This window comes from Phoenix dactylifera, chromosome 18 (genome assembly GCF_051530095.1).
Source record: "Phoenix dactylifera cultivar Ajwa chromosome 18, Ajwa_hap1_PhDact_Kaust_v1.1, whole genome shotgun sequence".
NCBI classification, from domain to species: Eukaryota; Viridiplantae; Streptophyta; class Magnoliopsida; order Arecales; family Arecaceae; genus Phoenix; species Phoenix dactylifera.
Genome location: NC_143207.1, coordinates 16,692,011 through 16,712,302, shown reverse-complemented (window position 1 = coordinate 16,712,302; position 20,292 = coordinate 16,692,011). Strand labels below are relative to the sequence as shown.

The following is a 20,292-nucleotide window of genomic DNA, read 5'->3' as shown; positions in this document are numbered from 1 at the left end:
TTGAAATGGATCGCTATCCCTACCCCTTTCCGGGCACCTATTAGCCCCGTGATCGTGACTTTCATATTAGTTATATCAATATCAATATGAGAAAAAAATAAAAAAACATAGATATAACTCAAGAAAATGAAAAATAAATTTAGTGGAACTAATAAACTCAAAGTCTAAATTCAATATTTCGTTTCAGAGCTTGTCATTGTATACATACGGATGGCAAAGGAGCATGCCCAAATGAATAACATGAGCTCACTAATTAAATTTATGTTATACATGCATAAACTTATACTACTGATGTAAGAATTGATCTATATATGAACTAAAATGTTATAACAAATTATTGTTCTACCAAAAAAATATAAAATTAATCTAAAACAGTAGTTGGAGTAATTTTTTGAAAAAAAAAAAAAGGCACCGAGCTTACATCACCCATCTTGATTCTGATATCTTTACACATAGGTCTGTTGTCAGAACTTTAAATTACTTGTGCAAGCATATAAATTTATCTTAGTCGGTAATATGATATTAGTCATTGGGCATGATATTATTAGTAACTTCTGTGACCAGAATTGTGGCATGGATCGCCTACAAATACAAAGTCATCTCTAGCAAAAAAGAAAACAAATACAAAGTCATTTTCATTTCAACATCTTTGAATTTTTGAAGAATTTTATTGCACTTTTTATTGAAGTGGAGAGGAATTGAGTAAATTCCTTTTGTGCCCTACCACCAATAATTTGGTAGCAGGTGACAAGCTTACAAAGGAAAAGAAAAGGAAAAGGAAATTATAATTATAATAATTATGCACATATAACAAAACAAATTTTTTTTCTAAATTCCTCATTACGTCACTACGATCCTATCAATGACGTCCTCCGTGACGTCGCCGTCAGAACACCGTTGCCGTCCCACAGCCTGACGACGCTGCCGTTAAGCGCCGTGAGGTCCTGGTAACGGTACCACCCCAGGTCCCCTCTCCTCCTAACCATCAACCCCTCCCATCCAAATCCCTCCCACGGCGCCGTCAAAGGAGCTCTACCGTCACTGACGCCGTCTACCTCTCGACCGCTATCCACCTCCGCCTCGTCGTCGCCGTCATCCTCCACGTCGAGCCGGTCGCAGGAGTCGTAGTATGCCATGAACCGGGCTTTCGGCGTGCTGATGTCCTCCACGTGGCACTGCGGGGGTGCCGGAGCCGGAGCGGGTGCCGGGGCTTGGGCCGGCTCGGCGGGGCCGAGCTTGGGAGGTGGGGTGGAAGGGGGGAGAGAAGCCTCAGCTCGGGATCCGACTGCGCGGATGCGCCAGAGGCCGAGGGCGGCCGCGAGAACGGCGAGGCAGGCCCAAAGGGAGCCGCCGGCGGCGGCGGCGGCGGGGAGGGACTGGAGGCGGAGCACCAGGGGCATTTCCAGGAGTTCCATCCCGAGAGCTTCGGCCTTCGAATTCGAGCTGAAGCTAGAGTGGGGGGTACATATAAAGAGAGAGGAGATAAATCTGGGCCGTTGAATGGGAGAAGGAATATGTTGCGAAGATGCTCGGAATCGAGGCCGGGGTGCGGGGGGCGCCCCGGTAGGTCCTTCTCACTGAAGACCGGATCGGGACGGCCCCGCGTGTCACGTGTGGCGGACGACGGTTGGATCGGTTGCCGTCGCAGTGGGGTCCAGCGATTTAGTGGCGAGGATTAGTTTAGTTTGGACGCGGATATGGGCGGGGGGTATTTTAATGCGGTGTCGGAAGGTACACGTAAGGATGGGGCCCAAAGAGTTGAGTGCTGGGTACTCGTGTTAGGCCTATAATTTTGTGCCGGATTCTCCCTAGCAATTGATGTATAGCCTCCTAAATTGCAATTGAAAAGCTCAAGATTATCATCCGTTCCCATTAATGCTTAGATGATCACTAAAACTCTCATCAAAACTCGAGGTCTAGCTAGATGAGTCAATTACGCGGTGTAGATTATTACGCGATCTATAAAATTATATTAATATATTTAAAAAATTAATTTTTTTTATGAATTAGCCTATTGGAAGGTAGTTAAATTTGGATTTTAAGGGCCGCACATTTTTTTGATTTTTCACGTTTAAGTCAATATGATGCTCGAGGTTGTATCTATTTGAAGATTGGCCGATAGGTCTCTATTTGAAGATGTTCATACTGAGAACCATATTTTCATGATGGTCTCTTTCTCTTATCTTATTCTTCGTGATGATCTCTACTTATCAAGTTACTAGTATAATAAAAAAAATCATTAAATTGCATCAGGATCACGGCCATCCAGGATCTCTCAAGCCTGCTGTCACAAAAGCTTAATGCATGCAATCATTACTGTCCCTCAACCTTGTCCCCAATTATGACACTATGGAAGAAAGGGTCGTCATCTCAGAGTTCCAGTTCAATTACTCATCTACATGTGATTGTCCGGAGAAAACAATGAATTAGAACCTTCTATAGTGGCTTACGCAGCAACCACTCACAGGTTCAAAAGTCTGGATTGATTATCCATAAGCCAAAAGCAACCTGATTTCAATTGAAACCTAAAAGTGATGCCCAATGCAACTCAAATTGCTCAAGTGTAAGCCAGTCCGTTTGTTTGGATCTTGTAGCTCAAATTATATTGTACATTGTGTTATTACATCTCAACACCATCTTATATCAGGTCAGCTCGCAATTAAAATGACTACAGAAAAAATTGGAGCTGCTAAAGTACATAATCTTAATTAAAAAAAATCTCTCATCCTCCTCATTCTTCCGTTTTATTCTTCACTCGGTCAGTGCCAGCTCGAGCCTTAGGCGACTGAGGCGGTCGCCTAAGGCCCCTGGCCCAGGGAAGGCCCCCACCGGAAGATGCTGCAGCTATACAAACACTCATTCCTTCCATTCTCGTCTTCCCCCCCCCCCCCCCCCCCCCCCCTCGTCTTCCACCCCCCTCGTCTTCCACTCTTATCTTTCATCCCTTCTCTTTTTTGGTTTTGGTCTTGGTTTTCCTTCCCTCACATTACTCCTGATCCAGCTGGGCCATCGGGAAGAAAGATAGGGGGTTCGGAGATGGACTTCTTGGAGGGTGGAGATTCTTTTAATTTTCTCCTCTCGGTTTCTTCTCCCCTCTTGGGTGGTAGAGAGAGAAAAGGAGCTAGAGGGAGTTGAATGGCTGCTGTGCTGTGATGTTGCAGTTGCTGCTTGGGTACTCCCTTGAAGGGGAGACGGTGGGATGGGACTTTTATTTATTGGATGGAGTGAATTTCCCATAATGCCCCTACTTTCTCTTATAGAGAGGTTCAATTTTTTTATTACCTTGACAATGAAGTGCCATGAGATAACCATTTCCTATTGGGCTTTTACTTGACATGGTAAACACTATTGTCAAGCATTATCTTAGTTAATTAATCAGTTTCATGGTCCTTCTTTTCGAGCAATTACTTTTATTTACTTTCATTTAAAAATTATATTAAATTAAAACAGTTTTTTACCTATTTTTATTAAATTTATATATCTTTGTTGAAATAGTATACTTGATAGCTATCTATTTCTATATCATTTTTTTAAATATTTTATATTTATTAAAAAATTTTATTATTAAAAAAAAAGGCCTCATTCATTGGATTTGTCTTAGGCCCCCAAATGTATTGGGCCGCCCCGCACTCGGTCTCACTTGAGTTCTTTCTCACCATCGCCAGAACCTACCATTTCTGGGAGGCCTACGGCTGTCTTCTCCACCTTGAACTTCATCTCTGTCCTCACTTAAGCTTTCGAGTCCCTTCTTGCTGCCGCCTTCATGACACGATCGATCTCTGTCATATTCGGAAGGCTCACAACTACCTTCTTCGCTTCGAACTTCACTGTGCCGTCCTCTCTCTCTCTCTCTTTCACCTTCTCTACTCTCTTTAAGGCTTGCACTGCCATCCACCCTCTCTACGTTGGCACCCAATTCCACACTCAAGCCTTTACCACTGACGGCTTCGATGCATAACTCTTCATTCAGAACACCCTTATTTCTATTTACATTGGGTGCTTATGCTCGTCATCCGTTTGAATTGTAGTATAACTTCAATTAAGTTTGAATTGTAGTATAACTTCAATTACAAAGCTCCAAACAACTACTTAGTTACAGTAGTTTCAAATAATAGCAATATCCCATCCCCCCCTTCTCAAACCCTCCTCCCCCTCCAAAATCATAATAATAATAATAATAAAAGCAAAGCCACCTCATTTAGAAAAATCTGCACCATACGTGTTCAGCGGCTAAAGTCACCATGATGCAAAGAAGCCTTAAACGACTGAAGCAAACCGGCATCTAAGATATGGACAAAACTCTTGTGGAAATGAAAACAAAACTTGGGATCCATTTCAAATCCGAATTTGCCAAGAAACCAGTAGTCAAAGCTAAGCACAGAGCAGAACTTCAGCGCTAAGCTATGAAAATAGCATGAGGGACGCGCAACTGTAAATTATTGCCCCATGCTTTCAACTTACAGCCAACAGAAATCCTTGAAAAATAAGATACATATGTCATTTGGTTTGAGGAAAAAAAAAATTTCACTGACATATATTTTATAGAAATTCATGCATGAGCATATAATGCTTGAAAGATTAATTATTGCATGTTTGGTTGAGCATCTATTTTGCTAAAAAAATTGTATAAAATATCACCTATATCCGTTATAAAGACAGAGACATTATCTCATTCTATCTAAAAGCTTGAAGATATTTTTGGAAAAAAAATAACCGCAATTCTCAATATTTGATTTTTTGTTTTTCATAAAATATGAGAATCTTATTTTTATGAAAAAGCTACTTTTCTATGTCATCTTTGAAAACTACAGCCAAACACGAGACATTTCTCAATTTTTTCATTGATCATACTCTCCCCCACTATCTTCTTCCCACGAACCAAACAAGTCCATAATCTGGTCTTAGCATCCATCCATCATCTGTAGCAATTAAAACACCTTCTCCGATAATACTTTCCATGCTGGAGGTAAAACATGCCTCTGCAGTATATATCTTGCGAGGTAATAAAAACTGTAATCTGTCTTCTTTTTCTCGTTCCGGAACAAGCTTCTTTTTTCAGTATCTGAAATATGTAGCATTCAATGCTTCAGCCAATATTTTTTAGAGGACAGGAAAAATGAAATTTTGAGTCAGTCATTTTGTATAAACATTTACATAAGCATGAAGAAGATTAAGTTAGATAATAGCAAAGGCCAGTTTGGATGCCCACACAACTTGCCCATAGACCATTCAAAGACGGCGTGCATCGAGACAAACAGCATAGATTCGTGGATCCTTCTGTGCCGAGATTATATCCTACACCAGGTCACCATGAGGTGGTGCATCATGCCGGTCATCTTATTTCATTTTTATATATGATCAATTTATCATGCACTTATTTTGAATTATTCCTATGGTACACCGTTGTTATGGTGCACGAGATGTAGGGTATAATTTTTTACTTTGGGTTTTTTTTCATAAATATTCTTCTAAATATCAAATTTTATATAAATATTTTTTCAAAGTTGATATTTACATGTATACTCTCGTAAAACACTTATTTTACTATTTTCTCCTTTTCAATTATTATTTTTGCATATTTATTTATACCATCTAACGCTGTTAAAAAAATTAACGGTTTCAAATTAAAATGATTAAAATGTTCTTAATGGATAGACGTGTAAAAAAATATTTATAAGGCGATCGCGATAGAGGACAAAAAAAAGTAATTCAAAATTTTATTTTATTTTTAATTAAAATAAATATGGTTTTTATTAACGGTATTAGAAGAATCGTTTTATTATGGGCATTTGTGGAAAAATAATATTTTATAAGGGTATATAAATAAATATAAATTTTAAGGAAGTATTTCTGTAAATTTGAATTTTATAAGGGTATTCGTGTAAAAAAACTTTTTTACTTTTCGCTATGGAAATTTCCTTTTCCACCGGCCAATACCCAAACGGTCAGGCAGAGTGGACGGTCGGGATGGTATGAAGGAAAGATCTGACGGTGGTCGGCTCCGTCGCATACGATCGCTCCTGTTGGCCGACAAATTCGCACTCAATCTGAGTTACCGCCCTACCATACGCTGACGTGTTCACAGGCTATTAGAAGAAACGCCTGGGCACGTGGCAGACTGCTTCGGAGCCCAAACTTGGTACAAATAATAGGTACATTAACACGTTTCACGAGACTATTGGAGTTTCACGCTGCGATCTGTGAATTAGACGAATGCCGCGCTGCAACGTGGCCCAGAAAGAGGGGAGTCCATCTATCCTGTGCTAGCCAAGTACCCACGGGCTTGTCAGACCTAGGGGTGCGCGGGTTCCTTTATGATCAGGGACAGAGATGGTCGTCCATTGAGAAGTCTCTGCATTTTATGGAGGCCTCAGTGTCAGTGTCTGAGTCGGAGGAGAGGGAGGAATTCGTGTTGTCTACCTGACCTACCATTTTTAGCAAGTTTTGAAAAATAACAACTCGCTCCAGAGAGCGGTGATGGCCAGAGCATTACTGCATATGAAGAAGTCTTTTAGCACCGCTAAGATTTCACCCACCAGGTTAGCCATGAGCATCTGGGCCCCTCTTCTGCTCTTGCAGCGTCTAGATATGTTTTCGTATCCTGGGTGCCTCCACCATCTGATTTCCTGAAGGTGAATTTTGATGACAGTATGGCCGATGACGGGAGAGGCGGAGGCTTCGTCATTAAAGATCATGATTCTAGACTAGTGGCGACGGGGGTCAGCGGATCTTCGATTTCTCGGTGGTGTGTGCTGAGCTAGGAGCTGCCTGGAAGGGCATCTCCTATGCTCGATTGACGCTAAGTGCAGACCAGATCATCCTTGAGGGCGATTCGACTACAGCAATTAATTGGATCAGGGGTTGGCGCCGTGCAAGCGAAGGCAGGCCGTTGTTACTTGACATTCGTGGATTACTGCAGGAGTGTGGTGCCCATCAGGCCACACACATCTACACGGAAGCAAATTGTGCATCTAAATGGGTTGCTTCCTATGCAGCTCACCATTTTCGAGGTTTTATTTGGAGAAAGCGTGACATAGTACTGGATTATTTATCTGCTTTGTTATTTTCGGATTTTGTTGGCGGCATCTACACTCATCGGAGGTGGGACGTCGTTGTACCAAAAAAAAAAAAAAAAAAAAAAGGCTGTTTCCTGTTCGAGATCGGTAGCCGATCCAAGGATCTCCAAGAACGCGAGGCCTTGGACATCCGGTCCTATCGGACCTAGTCTCCCGCTTCCTTCTTCTTCTTCCTCTCTTCCTTCTCCCAGCGGACAAGCAAGAAGGGGGAGAGAGATATAAAAGGGCGAGCGGCGAGGAGATGGGGGCTGAGGAGAAGGGCTGGAATCCAGTGGCGGCCATGGAAGAAGAGAGGGAAGTGGGCGGTGGAGCTCCGGAGGAGCGGCGGAAGGAGAAGGAGAAGAACGGCGTTCCGTCGATCCCTTCGTCTACGAAGGAGATCGATATATCGCTCCCGCTCCCCGAAATGAAGCCTCTGATCATGTCAGTCCCTTCCTCTCCCTCATCTTTCTGTTCTTCCCTCCTGAATTTCGAAGCATTTCTATTGATTTCCTACGGATTTAGCTTTCTTGAATGGTGCTAGGGTTCAGATTCCTTTTTGCTGCATTTCGATCACCGTCGTAGGGTTGTCTCCTTTTCTTTTTCTTGGTTTGATGTTGCGGATTTTGGAATTTTTTTAGGGCTTTCTTGTTGGCATTCGCTGATTCAAACGAATTCTTTACTGCTTACTTTGCTCCTGTTTTACTTTGATATGATTTTCTCACTATGACTCATTCGTATTGTTATCTACTTTCATGTAATCTTGGATTTTTTTTTCTGTTCTTTTTTCGGAAAAATGGCTAGCGTCAACTTGTAGAAATAACCAAATAAGGCTTATGTTTTTAACTGCTACTAGATCAGCTACCTAGCTGTTCTTTATTGATTACTGAACCACGGCAGCGAGAAAATGTACTTCCGAAATGTTTTGGTCGTCACTGATATTCTACAGCTGGTGATTTTCTGATGGTAGTTGATGGAGATACTTTCTATATGTGTGTTCGTGACACCCTTTTTCCCCTTACTGTTTCAGTCTCCTTGTTCCCCTTGATATATCCAATTGTCATTTTGGTTTTGCTGTATTTGGATTTAAAGATTATAGTCATCTGGATTTATTTGCCACCTAATACTCTTATCGGATCGCCCTTCACATGTCAACATCGTTAATTATTCTACTACTTTGACCTGCAAGAACAAGGTTTCCTGGCTGTTTCGTTCTGACCTGAGAATCCAATGTTTTTCTTCTCAGAGACCTATGCAAGGATTTGTTTAGGAAGTGGTCTTCTCTCGACAATTCATGTTTCTCCATGGAGACTGTTTCTGGTGGTATCACAAATCTCTGTGAGTTCTGCTGTTTGAAATTGCGACATCTTCTTGTTGTTATCTTGTTCCAAAGTTAAATGCTATCATAGGATTAAGATTACAGATAGTGATCACATATTATTGCTAATTGCATTTGTATAGGCTTGCAGTTTTCATTCTCATGGTTTTATTTTTTGCTAATATAATTTATAATTCCATAAGATATGGATATCTAGGAAATGGTTGGATGCGAAAGGATAGCAGCATTATACTGGTGCATTCAAATGAATCCACCATGACTAATTAATACGCCTGCACATGAGTATGTACTGATGCAAGCTGGCAATCAGATGCTATAATTTACGTGGAAACATGTCTTCCACATTAAGGCCACTACTTGCACAAATGTTGCAGTTTTAGCTACAAAAAGAAGCATGCCGCAACAGCAGCTGCATGGTTGCTCCATATCTATTCCTGCATATCTAAATACTTTTACAAGCTTCCATAGTCACCAATCAATGGCCATTTGTCCTTTCCTATTGCTACAGAGATATTCACATTCTGAAATGATGGCATATCATGTTCCCTACAATAGTCAATTTATGACAATTGATATGTATTTCTTGCAGTGCTCAAGGTATCTGTGAAAGAAGAAAGTGGCAATGATGTTTCTCTGACCGTCCGATTGTATGGTCCAAATACAGACTTAGTGATTGATCGCAAGCGAGAGTTGCTGGTAGATGTTTCAATTTTTATTTCCTTGAAATTTTAAGAGTTTTTTTTTGAGGATAAATGCAAGACCTCCTTTGGAAGGTTTATAATAAATTTGCTTAGATTGTTTCTCAAAAAAAAGTTGCGTAGGTTGAGTTTACTATGACAAACATCAATCTGCATGCTGTATTGTGATTCCTTCTGATAATGAACCTAATAGCTTCTTATTTTCTTAGTTTTTGGGTGGTTTGACTTTTGGTCGTAGCATCAAATATGTGGTCACTCATATGATTTATGAGTCTCCAGCATTTGTGTCTACTATCGTTTTTATGTGTTTGGCAAATGACTAAATGATACTTCAGCTGATACTTTAACATCATCTACCCTGATAGAAAATCGAGGAATAAATTCAATTTGAAGGAAAGAAATATATGGTATTCATTGATACTTTTCATCTTATACCTGTTAAGGCCTGATAAACTTTTCATTGTTCTCCTTCACTTGCATGGTCCAGACTGCGCGTGAGGGGTTGTTAAGGCCTGATATACATTTGATCCCTTCCTTGACAGCTTAAGCCTCTGGATTGTAGTGGTCATTTTACAGTACCATGTTATTGTTAATAAGATTTTGATAAATTTGTCTAGAAATCCCAATTTCAGTTTACAATGCCATGTTATTGTTAATAAGATTTTGCTAAATCTGTCTAGAAATCCCTATTTTGATGTCTTCTTGCATGTATGTTGTATTTCACAATCTAAATTCCCAGTTCCTTGTTCATGAAGTATGTTTAACTCACATGGGATATTAGATCCCATTTCCGAAACGTAGTTTGCGAAGAGTTTTAAAGGGCAACTCATCAACTAAGAACCAAGTTTTTTCACCTTCTGCAAGCACCATGGTCATGGTCTAATTTTGTTTAAATGGTTTTATAATCTTGCAGTGCCATTGGGTTCATAGTTTGATGCGAAGCCTTGGGTTTCAAATCTCTGTCATATGGCTCTTTGATGTTTTCTTGCATCTATTTTGCACTATCTAGAGGTTAAGCTTCGGCATGAAGTGAATGTAGCCATGAATGTAGCCCACATGGATACAAATAACTTGGAGTTCTAATGCCTTGGTCTTTTAGTCGAGGCCAACTTCATCTTCCATTTAGTGGCCTGTGATTGGATGTCCTGTAACATGCATATTGTTTTCATGAGTCTCCTTACATCATTGGGTAATAAATTGGCGCCCAGCATTTGGGCGTTAGTTTGCTTGTCACTTTTTACCCTTTATTCAAGGTGGGAATTGAGATATACTAGGAAGACATTTTCATCCACTTGATTGATTCTCTAAGACAACAAACCTGTTTTTAGCTGTGGTTGGGGCTGGATCATTATACTTGGGCTCAAATCAGGCCAGTGTTCTAAGATTTTCTTGGTCCTAAAGCCATTGCAAGGCCCTAATGAGGTTGATGCTCTTCTTCATTCTCTGCCTCTTTCCTTTCTCCTCCTTCCCCTCTCCTTTCTCTTCCTCTCCTCCATGCACAGGCTGCAAGCTTCACCAACCCAATCAATATTCAATCTCTATATTAAGTATAACAATAACAAAAAAGATTGAAGGAACGATCAAAACGAGGGTTGGGGAGACCTCTAATCCTCATCCCCAGTCCTCAATCCCATCCTGTAGCCAGCTAGTATCTCACCAATTCCCTTGATTCAATTTTGGCTATCCACCCCCTGTTTCTTCGCTATTTCATACATAAATTTTGGTGTATTGTGTAAATGTTAGCTAAATTGAAACTTATCTTCTCTATTAGACCTTTAATTGCATAGCATGTAATTGATTGCTTACTGGCTACCAATATTCTTATTAGGCCATACCATATCTCTCAGCAGCCGGATTTGGTGCCAAATTGCTAGGAATATTTAAAAATGGCATTATTCAGTCATTCATCAATGCTCGTACACTTTCACCATCAGGTAAGCACATCCTGTTATCAGTCATATAATGCCAATTAAATAGACAAAGTACACTTATTTCAAGTTTCTGAATTTAAAATAAACCGCTAGCTCTTAGTCTAACAAACTGCATTTCATTTGATTTATTTAACCAATGGATTTCCTTCATGGGTTGTGTGATTTTTTTCTTTTATTATTTTTTTTTGCGCGGGCGGTTTGGGGGGTGCGGGTGGTGCAGTGGGGTAAGAGCAAGTGTGAAGTATCTGATAATGATAGGGTTGCAAGAGATTGACCAGGACCAACAAAGTTGTTTCATTATTTTGGAACTAAAGCACACTAGTAACCCTGGGCAAAGGGGATGCTGGACCATTAATAGGGTCTAAATGTTGTTCACTTAATTGTTGTACAGTCCATTGGAAGAAGTTGAATTAATTCATCATGATAATCCAATAAAGAGCCTATGTTAACAAGGTTTCCTGTTATTTATAGTTGATTTCAGTTCTACAGGGGATAATTAGGCTGTTAATTGGAATAAAAAAGATTATGTTAGGTTTCTATTCTCTTAAAAAATTGTGAGGAACCCAAATTACTACAAAATAGATCATGTATTTGTTTTTGCCCTTTTGGTGCCAATTTGGATCCCACTTCTTTACCAGAGTTTAGTAGGCTTGGTGCCTCTCTGCTTATCCTTGTTTCTTTTCTCCATTCTTAATTGGTCCATTTTATGAACTTTGGAAGAGATGGTAGCATTTTCATTCATACTGCAGTACAGCTCAGTTGTGTGGCACATGGCCCACCCCCTGTATTATTCCAAGTAATGGCTGAAACAGTATGTACTCTATGATGCGCTACTGCATGGAATGATACTTTTATTCTATCAATTTTCTACATTTCAAGTTTCTTCCCCTTATTTTTCCTTAATATTTTTTTTTTGCATCCTGCTTCCATTGACCTGAATTTATTTATGCATTTGCAGACATGAGTAACCCTAAAATAGCTGCTGAAATTGCTAAACAACTTTATAAATTCCATCAAGTGGATATACCAGGTTCTAGTGAAGCACAACTGTGGAATGATGTCTTCAAGTTCTTAGAAAAAGGTCACCAGTCACTCCTATGGCCTTATATTTCCTTTTTAATTAGACAAATAAATAAGTTATATTGTACTTTTCTTATGCTGCATGCCTTCTGGGTTCCTTCTGTATACTTCTGTTGACATCCATCTTAACTTAAGAAAATGTTGGTTGCAGCTGCGGTGTTACAATTTGATGACAATGAGAAGCAGGCTAAATATGAAACAATTTCATTTAAAGAAATCTGCAATGAAATTATTGCACTCAAGGTACTCTCTCTGGGGATGTACTGATTGTGCTTCACTGCTTCTTGTTGCCACTTTCCATACTCTTGAATACACATTTTTGTAATGATGGCGCCTTTTATTAGTTCACAGGACATTGGCACAATTTTGCAACTTCTCTTATGAGTTAGATATTCTTGCACAAAGCGATATATATAACTGTTGAATGCATACCTTTTTACATCATGACTGCAATAGCATAATGTTGGCTATGGAGAAGAAAGAATTGGTATCCATGTGAAACCAGCTTTGCCATTGCATTTGAGATTTTGTATGAAGATCTTTGTCAATTACAGTGCACTAACTTATCTCCTTTTATTCCTGAGAAATGAATTGAACTGCACACTACCCTATTTTATGGGAGAAAAGAGGTTGATTTGTTTAAAATGATTTATATGCACTGTGCTTTCTCATATGATTATCAGGAATGTATTTGTAATCTCAACTTTTACATTTTTATTTCTTGGTTTCCTTTAAGGTTTAAAGATCTTGAGTTTTATTGTAGTCAAGTATATATTTAATTCTTATCCCTTGTGATTTACTGTCAGGAATTAACAGACCTTCTAAATGCTCCTGTGGTCTTTGCGCATAATGATTTACTTTCTGGGAATTTGATGCTAAATGATGAAGAAGGTAACTGTTACCTTCAGTTCCTCAGTTTCCAGCTATTTTTGTTTCTTTCTTATATTTTGGAAATTTGACATCATTTGATTGTGTTTGGATGGCCAATTCTATCAAAATTTTAGGGAAACTCTACTTCATTGATTTTGAGTATGGGTCATACAGCTATAGAGGCTATGACATTGCAAATCACTTCAATGAATATGCAGGCTTTGACTGTGACTACAGCTTGTATGCTCCCTCATTCTTGACAATCAGTTTAACACTATGTTTTGTGCCTTCAAAAAAATGCATTGCTGAATAATTAGTTGCTGGGGATGTATTGTAATGTAGGTACCCAGAAAAGAATGCGCAATATCATTTCTTCAGGAATTATTTGCGACCTGATAGACCGCATGAGGTACGTGAATTTGATGGTTAGGTTTGCATGTAATTTTCATTAGAGATTATTGCAAAAATTTTTTATTTGGTTATGTTAATAGTGGAAATCTTATCATAAAGTGGAAACTGGAAAGAAAAGATTATTATTATTAATCCTTTTGGGAGGAATCCATCTCACATTTCTTTTGGTAATTTTTTGAACGTAAGAATATACTCTTTCCCTTCACACTGTTAATAATATCATTGCATTAGTCCATCAGCTTCCTTTTGTTCAACATGATAGTATTGCTAAATCAACAAACTCTACTATGAGAAAGTGCCATAAAACCTTTTCTTTTAGCACTCCCACTATGTTTTGCTTTCCTTTTTTACTTCATTTATACACAGTGGCCTTTTAATCTGCTAATTGGAACTTCAGTTATCTTGATTTACAAGGTGGAATTTAAGTAATGCATCCAAACTGTTAATGAGGCAGCTTTAAGTCTTAAAAAGAATTTCTATCATCAGATTTTTTTGTATAATTCCTCTATGTGCTCATTCGCAGCTAGTGGAGAAGAAAATTCGATCTCCTCTCCTCCTTTGCTTAATTTGTAGCACGAGGGGAAAAGCCATCTTTCCTTCTCCACCAGTTGATAAGGAGAAATACCTTTTTTCTTGTCTCACACCCTTGCTTTTCCTCCAAACTTATTACTGTTGGTCTTGACTTCTAAGGTCTATATGCAACCAGTAGATTCGAAAGCTGGAAAAGGAAAGTGATAGAATTGATAAGTGGGAGTAGCGTGGATAAATGCAAAAAGAGTGCTCTACTTTGTTACCCTATTCTCTTTTGGTCCTTTTGGATTTGTAAATTGACCAATTGCATCGGCCACAAGAGTTCTGCCACTAAATGAACCTTCTTTTTGGTCTTATGCAATATGTCTGTTCACTTAATCACCCATGCATTGGTCCCCTACCCTATGACATTTTTTAATGCCTTTGTTATACCGCTTAGAGTATTGTCTGAAAAATGGTTTAGCATATACTGCGCTAATCATGTTTATGGCGATGTTGACCCCTATATTTAGCTTGAAGATGTACAGAATGGATCTTTATTTCATTACTTGAAGCTTTAAGAAGCATATTAAGTTGTAGTCTCTTCACCCCATGGTTGAAAGGGAACTATCATTGTCATTGCACCTAATTTATCCCATATAAATTTTACTACTTCTGAAACCATTCATATTACTTTATAATATATATATATATATGTATGTATATGTATGTATGTATGTATGTATATGTATATGTGTATATATATATGTATATATATATATATATATGTATATGTATATGTATATATGTATACACACACACACACACACACACACACACACACACACACACACACATATATAGATAGATAGAGAGAGAGAGAGAGAGATGGCTACACTTGAGTGGATCTCCACTTAGCTCCTATCATATCTAAATTGGACAATGAGAGTCTGACAACAATGATTTGAGCCGTTAGATGTGATCTACTATCTCTAAATTGCTTATACACTAAATTGGATGATCTAGAAACTCCTAACCTATGCATCAAGTAGCCAAAAAAATTAGACAGTTTAAGTAATGTGAAAAAATTGGATTTCCAAATCACATGATTTTTTATATGTAGAAGTTTAGAGTGAGTATATCATATCCAACAACTCGGAACATCAATGCGAGACTTTATGGTTCTATCTAGACTTGACTGAATTTGAGTGGAAATCTACTTGAGTGCAGCCAAGTCTACCTCTCTTTCTCTACACACACACACACACACATATATATATATAGAGAGAGAGAGAGACTTAATATTGAAGAATCTATACCGATGATCATGATTTGCATTAACTATTAGTTTGAAACCAAAATCATGTCTTCTTAAGATCATTTGCCTATATATCAAGTGGTCCAAAAATATGTCATTTAAATAACTAATATGATGTTTTACATGATTTATAGTTTGGAAGCATTCAAATCTATTGAATTTTGGACTATTTGTAGATCATGATTAGCGATTTTGATTTTTAATTTATATGCCTTATGATGTAGTTTGCCACACTAACCCTATTACAATTGTTGATGATTGTGGTTTTGATGTATGGTTAGGACTTAGGAGGCTTCCCAAAGATATGAATTTTGGTTCTATGATAGTTTTTATGATGTAGATTATAATCAACGATGTAGAATTTCAACCTAAAATATCCATTATCAATTTCGAGTTAGTAGGATTTATATCTCAATTCCTCCTGAAGGTGAGTAGACGAACTATTGTATGTATGTATGTATGTATATATGTACATATGTATTTAAGTATATATGCATATATGTATGTATGCATGCATGTTTGCGCATGTGTGCATGTACATGTTTGTATGCTTGTTAGCAATAAAAATACTGCGCCATGTGCTTGCTTTCTACTCCATCTCTATTACTAAGATAGCTTATTGTTGCTGACAGGTACCTGACAAAGATCTTGAAGCCCTGTACATTGAAACAAATACCTTTAGGTTAGCATCACACATTTACTGGGCTCTATGGGCTCTTATCCAGGTATTATTTTATTATCCTTTGCTGGAGTCTAATTGGGTGACCTGAAATTTTATATGAAACTAACTGTTTCCCTCCTATGAAAAATAGGCGCAGGTGTCTCCAATTGATTTTGATTACCTTGATTACTTCTTCCTTCGCTACAATGAATACAAGAAACAGAAGGAAGCCTGCTTCTCCCTGGCACAAAAATACCTCTCTGGGTCAGGCATTGGTTAAAGCATTAGTTCCCCTCCATTTCACGATATGCATTTCCAGATTTTACCAATCAAAGAGAGCTCACAGCTACCTTTTTGTACTGTACAATAAATTTTTTTCCTTTTGTACCTGAAAGGATACCAGTTTGACGAGCATATTGTACCTACAGATTGCCTTAAAATTCTTTTTGCCTGCATCCTGATTTAGAATGCATCACATCTGTGATTGGGTCACCTGTATAAAGTTCTTTTCAGCTACCGTATTCCTTTCCATGATTGTCCTCAATAACTCTATTTGTTTTACCATGCAAAGACCGAGTATAGCGTGAAAGTTGCTGGTAAAGCTGGAAGAGGCAACTGTTCTAGTTTAAAGATGGATCTTTACACTGCCCTAAAAAAATTCTAAGCATCTCTTGCAGGATCTTGCCCAAAAAACTCTCTAAGGTGAGGATCCATGTGATGGATAAGTGCATCACCTAAGGGCCCTTCCTTGTTAGTAAATGGGCCTGGAGACAAAAATAACAATTGCTCAGGAGAGTTTCTTAGCTTGGAAGAAGCCCTGGGATTCTAACGTTTGCATTAAACTCCCCTTTGATTTGGCTAGCCTTAGCTCCTAAACTTGATGTATCTGAAGTATCTTTGCTGCTGCTGCTGCTGCTGCTATTATAGTAGTTAGTTCAAAAAAATGGATACTGAACTTGTTTTAAGCAGTTCTCAGTTTTGCTAATGCACATTCTATTCAAGAGTTCTAGTATAATGGTCTTGATTCGGCAGATAAAAGATGAAATATCTGAGTAGTTGACATGTCTACTTTTTGAATGAAATATATGAACAACTTAAGTGAGGCAGACAATAGAGAGCATTCTGCTGTGTTCAATCTTTATTTTTTCTAATCGAATGGAAGAGGAGCATCTAATTTGTTTTTTCTTTTTTTCGTTCCTTACGAGCAAAATCAGTTCATCGATCTATGAAGTAAAGGAATCGCTATGTAAAGGACTTGGACTAGGAGAACAAAAGTAACTCCTACACTTGTATAACCCCAAGAACCAAAGAACAAGAAATTGCAAATCCGGGCCCTCATTATAATCATGGCACTACAAGTTACAATTTCTGACCAGAGAAACCTAGACCGTCCTCAGGGTTCATCTCTAAATTAAGTAATAGATTTTGCATTCATTGGTAGAAATTGCAATTCGGATGGAAGAATTTGGTGAGAAGTCAATGCAAGATGTGCAAGACCAATAAATTTGATGAAAATTGGACATCGTCCAATTAGACTGAACTCACATCAAGTAATGCTCATTAAATGACACTAATACACCGCTATAAATTCTACAATCTCATCCATGCTCTCCATATTATTAACAAATTATTAACAGAAGCTATAGTTATTCATGAAACCTTGGTTGAATAGCTTGGCAATCCAATCCAAAAAAAAAAATCACTAACTGTTCCATTTATAAATTTGCAAGCTGCTTAAAATTTTGTGTAAATATTGTTATTAGTCAGTATCAGTTCCTGTTGCAAGTCTATGTTGTTGTTTCCTCCTATGTTACTTCTTATTTCAACAAGCCTTATGCATTAATTATTTCATATGCTTTTTGGTAAAATAATGTTTCTAAACTTCTCATAAATTTTTTTCTAATATTTTGCTCATTGCCTATGTTAATTTTGAATTCCAAAGCTCGTGTGGATGCTTCTGAATATGTCTTCAAAGTAATTCACTTCTGAATATGCTAACACAAATTAGCTATTCATCATTTTCCTCTGCATCGCCATTTTTCATGCATTCATGCAGACTAAAGATGAAAAGACTAGAAAAAAAAAAGGTGCTAAATCCCATATTTCCATCATCAAATGATCAAAGTTAGTTCCTACAAATAGCCGTGATCATGGGATGCAACAAGGATTAAAAACTCTTATCATTACCTTTTAGCCATTAAGCATTCCACATAGCCACTCATGAACCACTATAATACAAACCGTCGCCGTTGACAACTTAAAAAGAGTTGAGTTAGGCATCTAGAACTACTCATAAGTCATAAGTACGCATGCTCTTGGATTATAATTTTCAAGGATTACATCACGATCATCGGCACTTGGTAGCCATTGGACCGTCGTCGAAAGCAAACATAACTCCACCATTCGAAGTATTATCCTGAAAGTAGCAATCAGAGAAGTATTTTTTTTAATCCATTCACTTATCTTTTATGAGTTGAGAATGGCTTAGACCAATGAAAAATTCTTATAGACAGGATGCGTGTTCGCACATAAATGGTGCTTTACGTCAAGCTTCTTAAGCTCATCCATAAATAGAAGGAATCATCAAGCAATTAGAAGTGTCTCATGACGACTTCAGATCAAAAACCATTAGCCTAATGCCATGTTGAAGCCATTGCTGCCGGCCTGATTCACCAGTTCTGGTGCAACCAGACATTAGTCACATTATAGATTGGATAGTAGCAATCATTGTTCCCACTTCCCTGAACTTTCTAAAGAGCCACAGTGGGTGGTCTGCCATTGATCAAAGTGCCTTTGAGGTAGGTGCTAGGTAGACAGCCATGTCCTCCCACATCTCCAGAAATCATAACCTCTTCTAATCAACTACAATTCTTTTAGGTAGGCAGCCTAATCCTTGTAAGTTACCAACATGATAGCCTATGTTCACAAAGCTACAGCTAGTTTTGTTGAGGTCTCTCATGTATAAATTGGCAGTGGTGCAAGTAGTCCTCCTTGTGATGATGTACCTTCTCTCCGACAAGTGAAGGGAATTGGGCCATGTTCGATGTCGAAGGAGCTGGAGAAAAGGGTCGGGCAAGCCGTGCTGGAGAAGCAGGGCACGTGTTCGCGACATCGGATCGATGCCATCGGCACACGTGCCCTACCTCTCCAGTTCGGACACTCGCCCATCCTGCTTAAAGAAGGATCAAACATGCCATTCAGATGAGAAGCTGAATGTTTTCCAAGTTGTGATGCACTGTTTCTTGTTTGCATGCCATTCAGATGGCTTATATATATATATATATTGTTGTTATCTCAACATGGCGAGAAGGTTTGTTACTTCTAACTGGTAAGCTTATCACAAACTGATTCATTCTCCATAACATATATAACGATACAAGACTAAAGTAGATTACTGTCTCTTTTGTTCTTTTACGTATTTGATCAGATAATATGGAATTCGGTTCTTTATTGATGAATGGATTTCTTTTTCCCTTCAGTTGAAGAACATACATATGCACTGCACTTTTCAGTAGGTGGAAAGAGCGGAGACATGCACATAATTAATATCAAGTGTTTCTTCTGTAATCTTTTTCTATGGCGACCAAATAAAAAGGGCTGGCTTCACCTTTTTAAATCCTTTTAGAAGCCTGTAACCACGTTTTGGATTCCCAAAACTAAAATGCGTTTCATAACCATGCATCGAATGTCTAGATTTCATTTTATTAAAAACCTTGGCCAAAATTTTATTATAAATCTAAGGGCTTATGAATTAAACTAAATTAAAGGATGATGAAACACAAAATGATCAATTTAGTGTGTGAAAGTTTATATCACATGGATATGTTATAGTTAAGAATTAAGATACTGATGTAGGAGCATGAGCCCCAAGTTGAAAGCGTGCAAGGTGATTAAGTCCTTTCCTTGGAAGGTCATCGAATTATATGGGGTTCCAGGAATTCCAATTATATTGAGCCCAATTGAATTATGGGGTGCACATGGAGATCGAGTCTTCATCCTTTGGACGAATCGAGCCAATCAAAAGCATGAGCCCAATTGAATCATGGGGCAAGCATGGAAACAGAGGCTAACCATGGAGTGCCAAATCATATTGAATTGAGTCTATTTCCTTCTTGAGTCATAAGTCCAACATTAGGCGTCAAGTCATTTTGAGTCCTTGTATGTGAGGATTGGATCCTCTAGTTAGGGTTTGGTTTGATTTCTAACATTGGGTCCTAGATTGAGTCCTAAATTAAATTGTAAGTTTGCTGATTTGAGTCCTTAATTAAGTCCATGTAATTGGTTACCAAGGGGCATTAGATTGAGTCCGTGTAATAAGTGATTAAAATTCACTTTGAGTTAGGTCCTCAACGCCACAATTAGGTTGAGTCAAGGCATTGATTGGGTTCTTAATTCAGTCTTGATTAATTAGGGGTCGCC

At 38.3% G+C, this 20,292-nt stretch overlaps 2 protein-coding genes and 1 long non-coding RNA gene across 3 annotated transcripts; 2 read left to right on the top strand and 1 right to left on the bottom strand.

The window, feature by feature from the left end:
- Nucleotides 1-648: 648 nt before the first annotated feature.
- Nucleotides 649-1,447, bottom strand: LOC120112585 (uncharacterized). Its single transcript, XM_039132168.3, has one exon. The coding sequence runs from the start codon at nucleotides 1,413-1,415 to the stop codon at nucleotides 849-851; it is 567 nt and encodes a 188-aa protein (XP_038988096.3). The 5' UTR covers nucleotides 1,416-1,447; the 3' UTR covers nucleotides 649-848.
- A 5,724-nt stretch (nucleotides 1,448-7,171) lies between these two features.
- Nucleotides 7,172-16,350, top strand: LOC103703311 (putative ethanolamine kinase). The gene is made up of 11 exons (XM_008786127.6): nucleotides 7,172-7,499; nucleotides 8,302-8,393; nucleotides 8,984-9,090; nucleotides 10,921-11,026; nucleotides 11,982-12,104; nucleotides 12,255-12,346; nucleotides 12,910-12,994; nucleotides 13,108-13,213; nucleotides 13,316-13,382; nucleotides 15,845-15,937; nucleotides 16,025-16,350. The coding sequence occupies exons 1-11, from the start codon at nucleotides 7,318-7,320 to the stop codon at nucleotides 16,151-16,153; spliced, it is 1,182 nt and encodes a 393-aa protein (XP_008784349.4). The 5' UTR covers nucleotides 7,172-7,317; the 3' UTR covers nucleotides 16,154-16,350.
- A 2,715-nt stretch (nucleotides 16,351-19,065) lies between these two features.
- Nucleotides 19,066-19,547, top strand: LOC148699541 (uncharacterized). The gene is made up of 2 exons (XR_015974606.2): nucleotides 19,066-19,201; nucleotides 19,353-19,547. It is a non-coding gene; the product is annotated as an uncharacterized LOC148699541 (long non-coding RNA).
- Nucleotides 19,548-20,292: the final 745 nt, after the last annotated feature.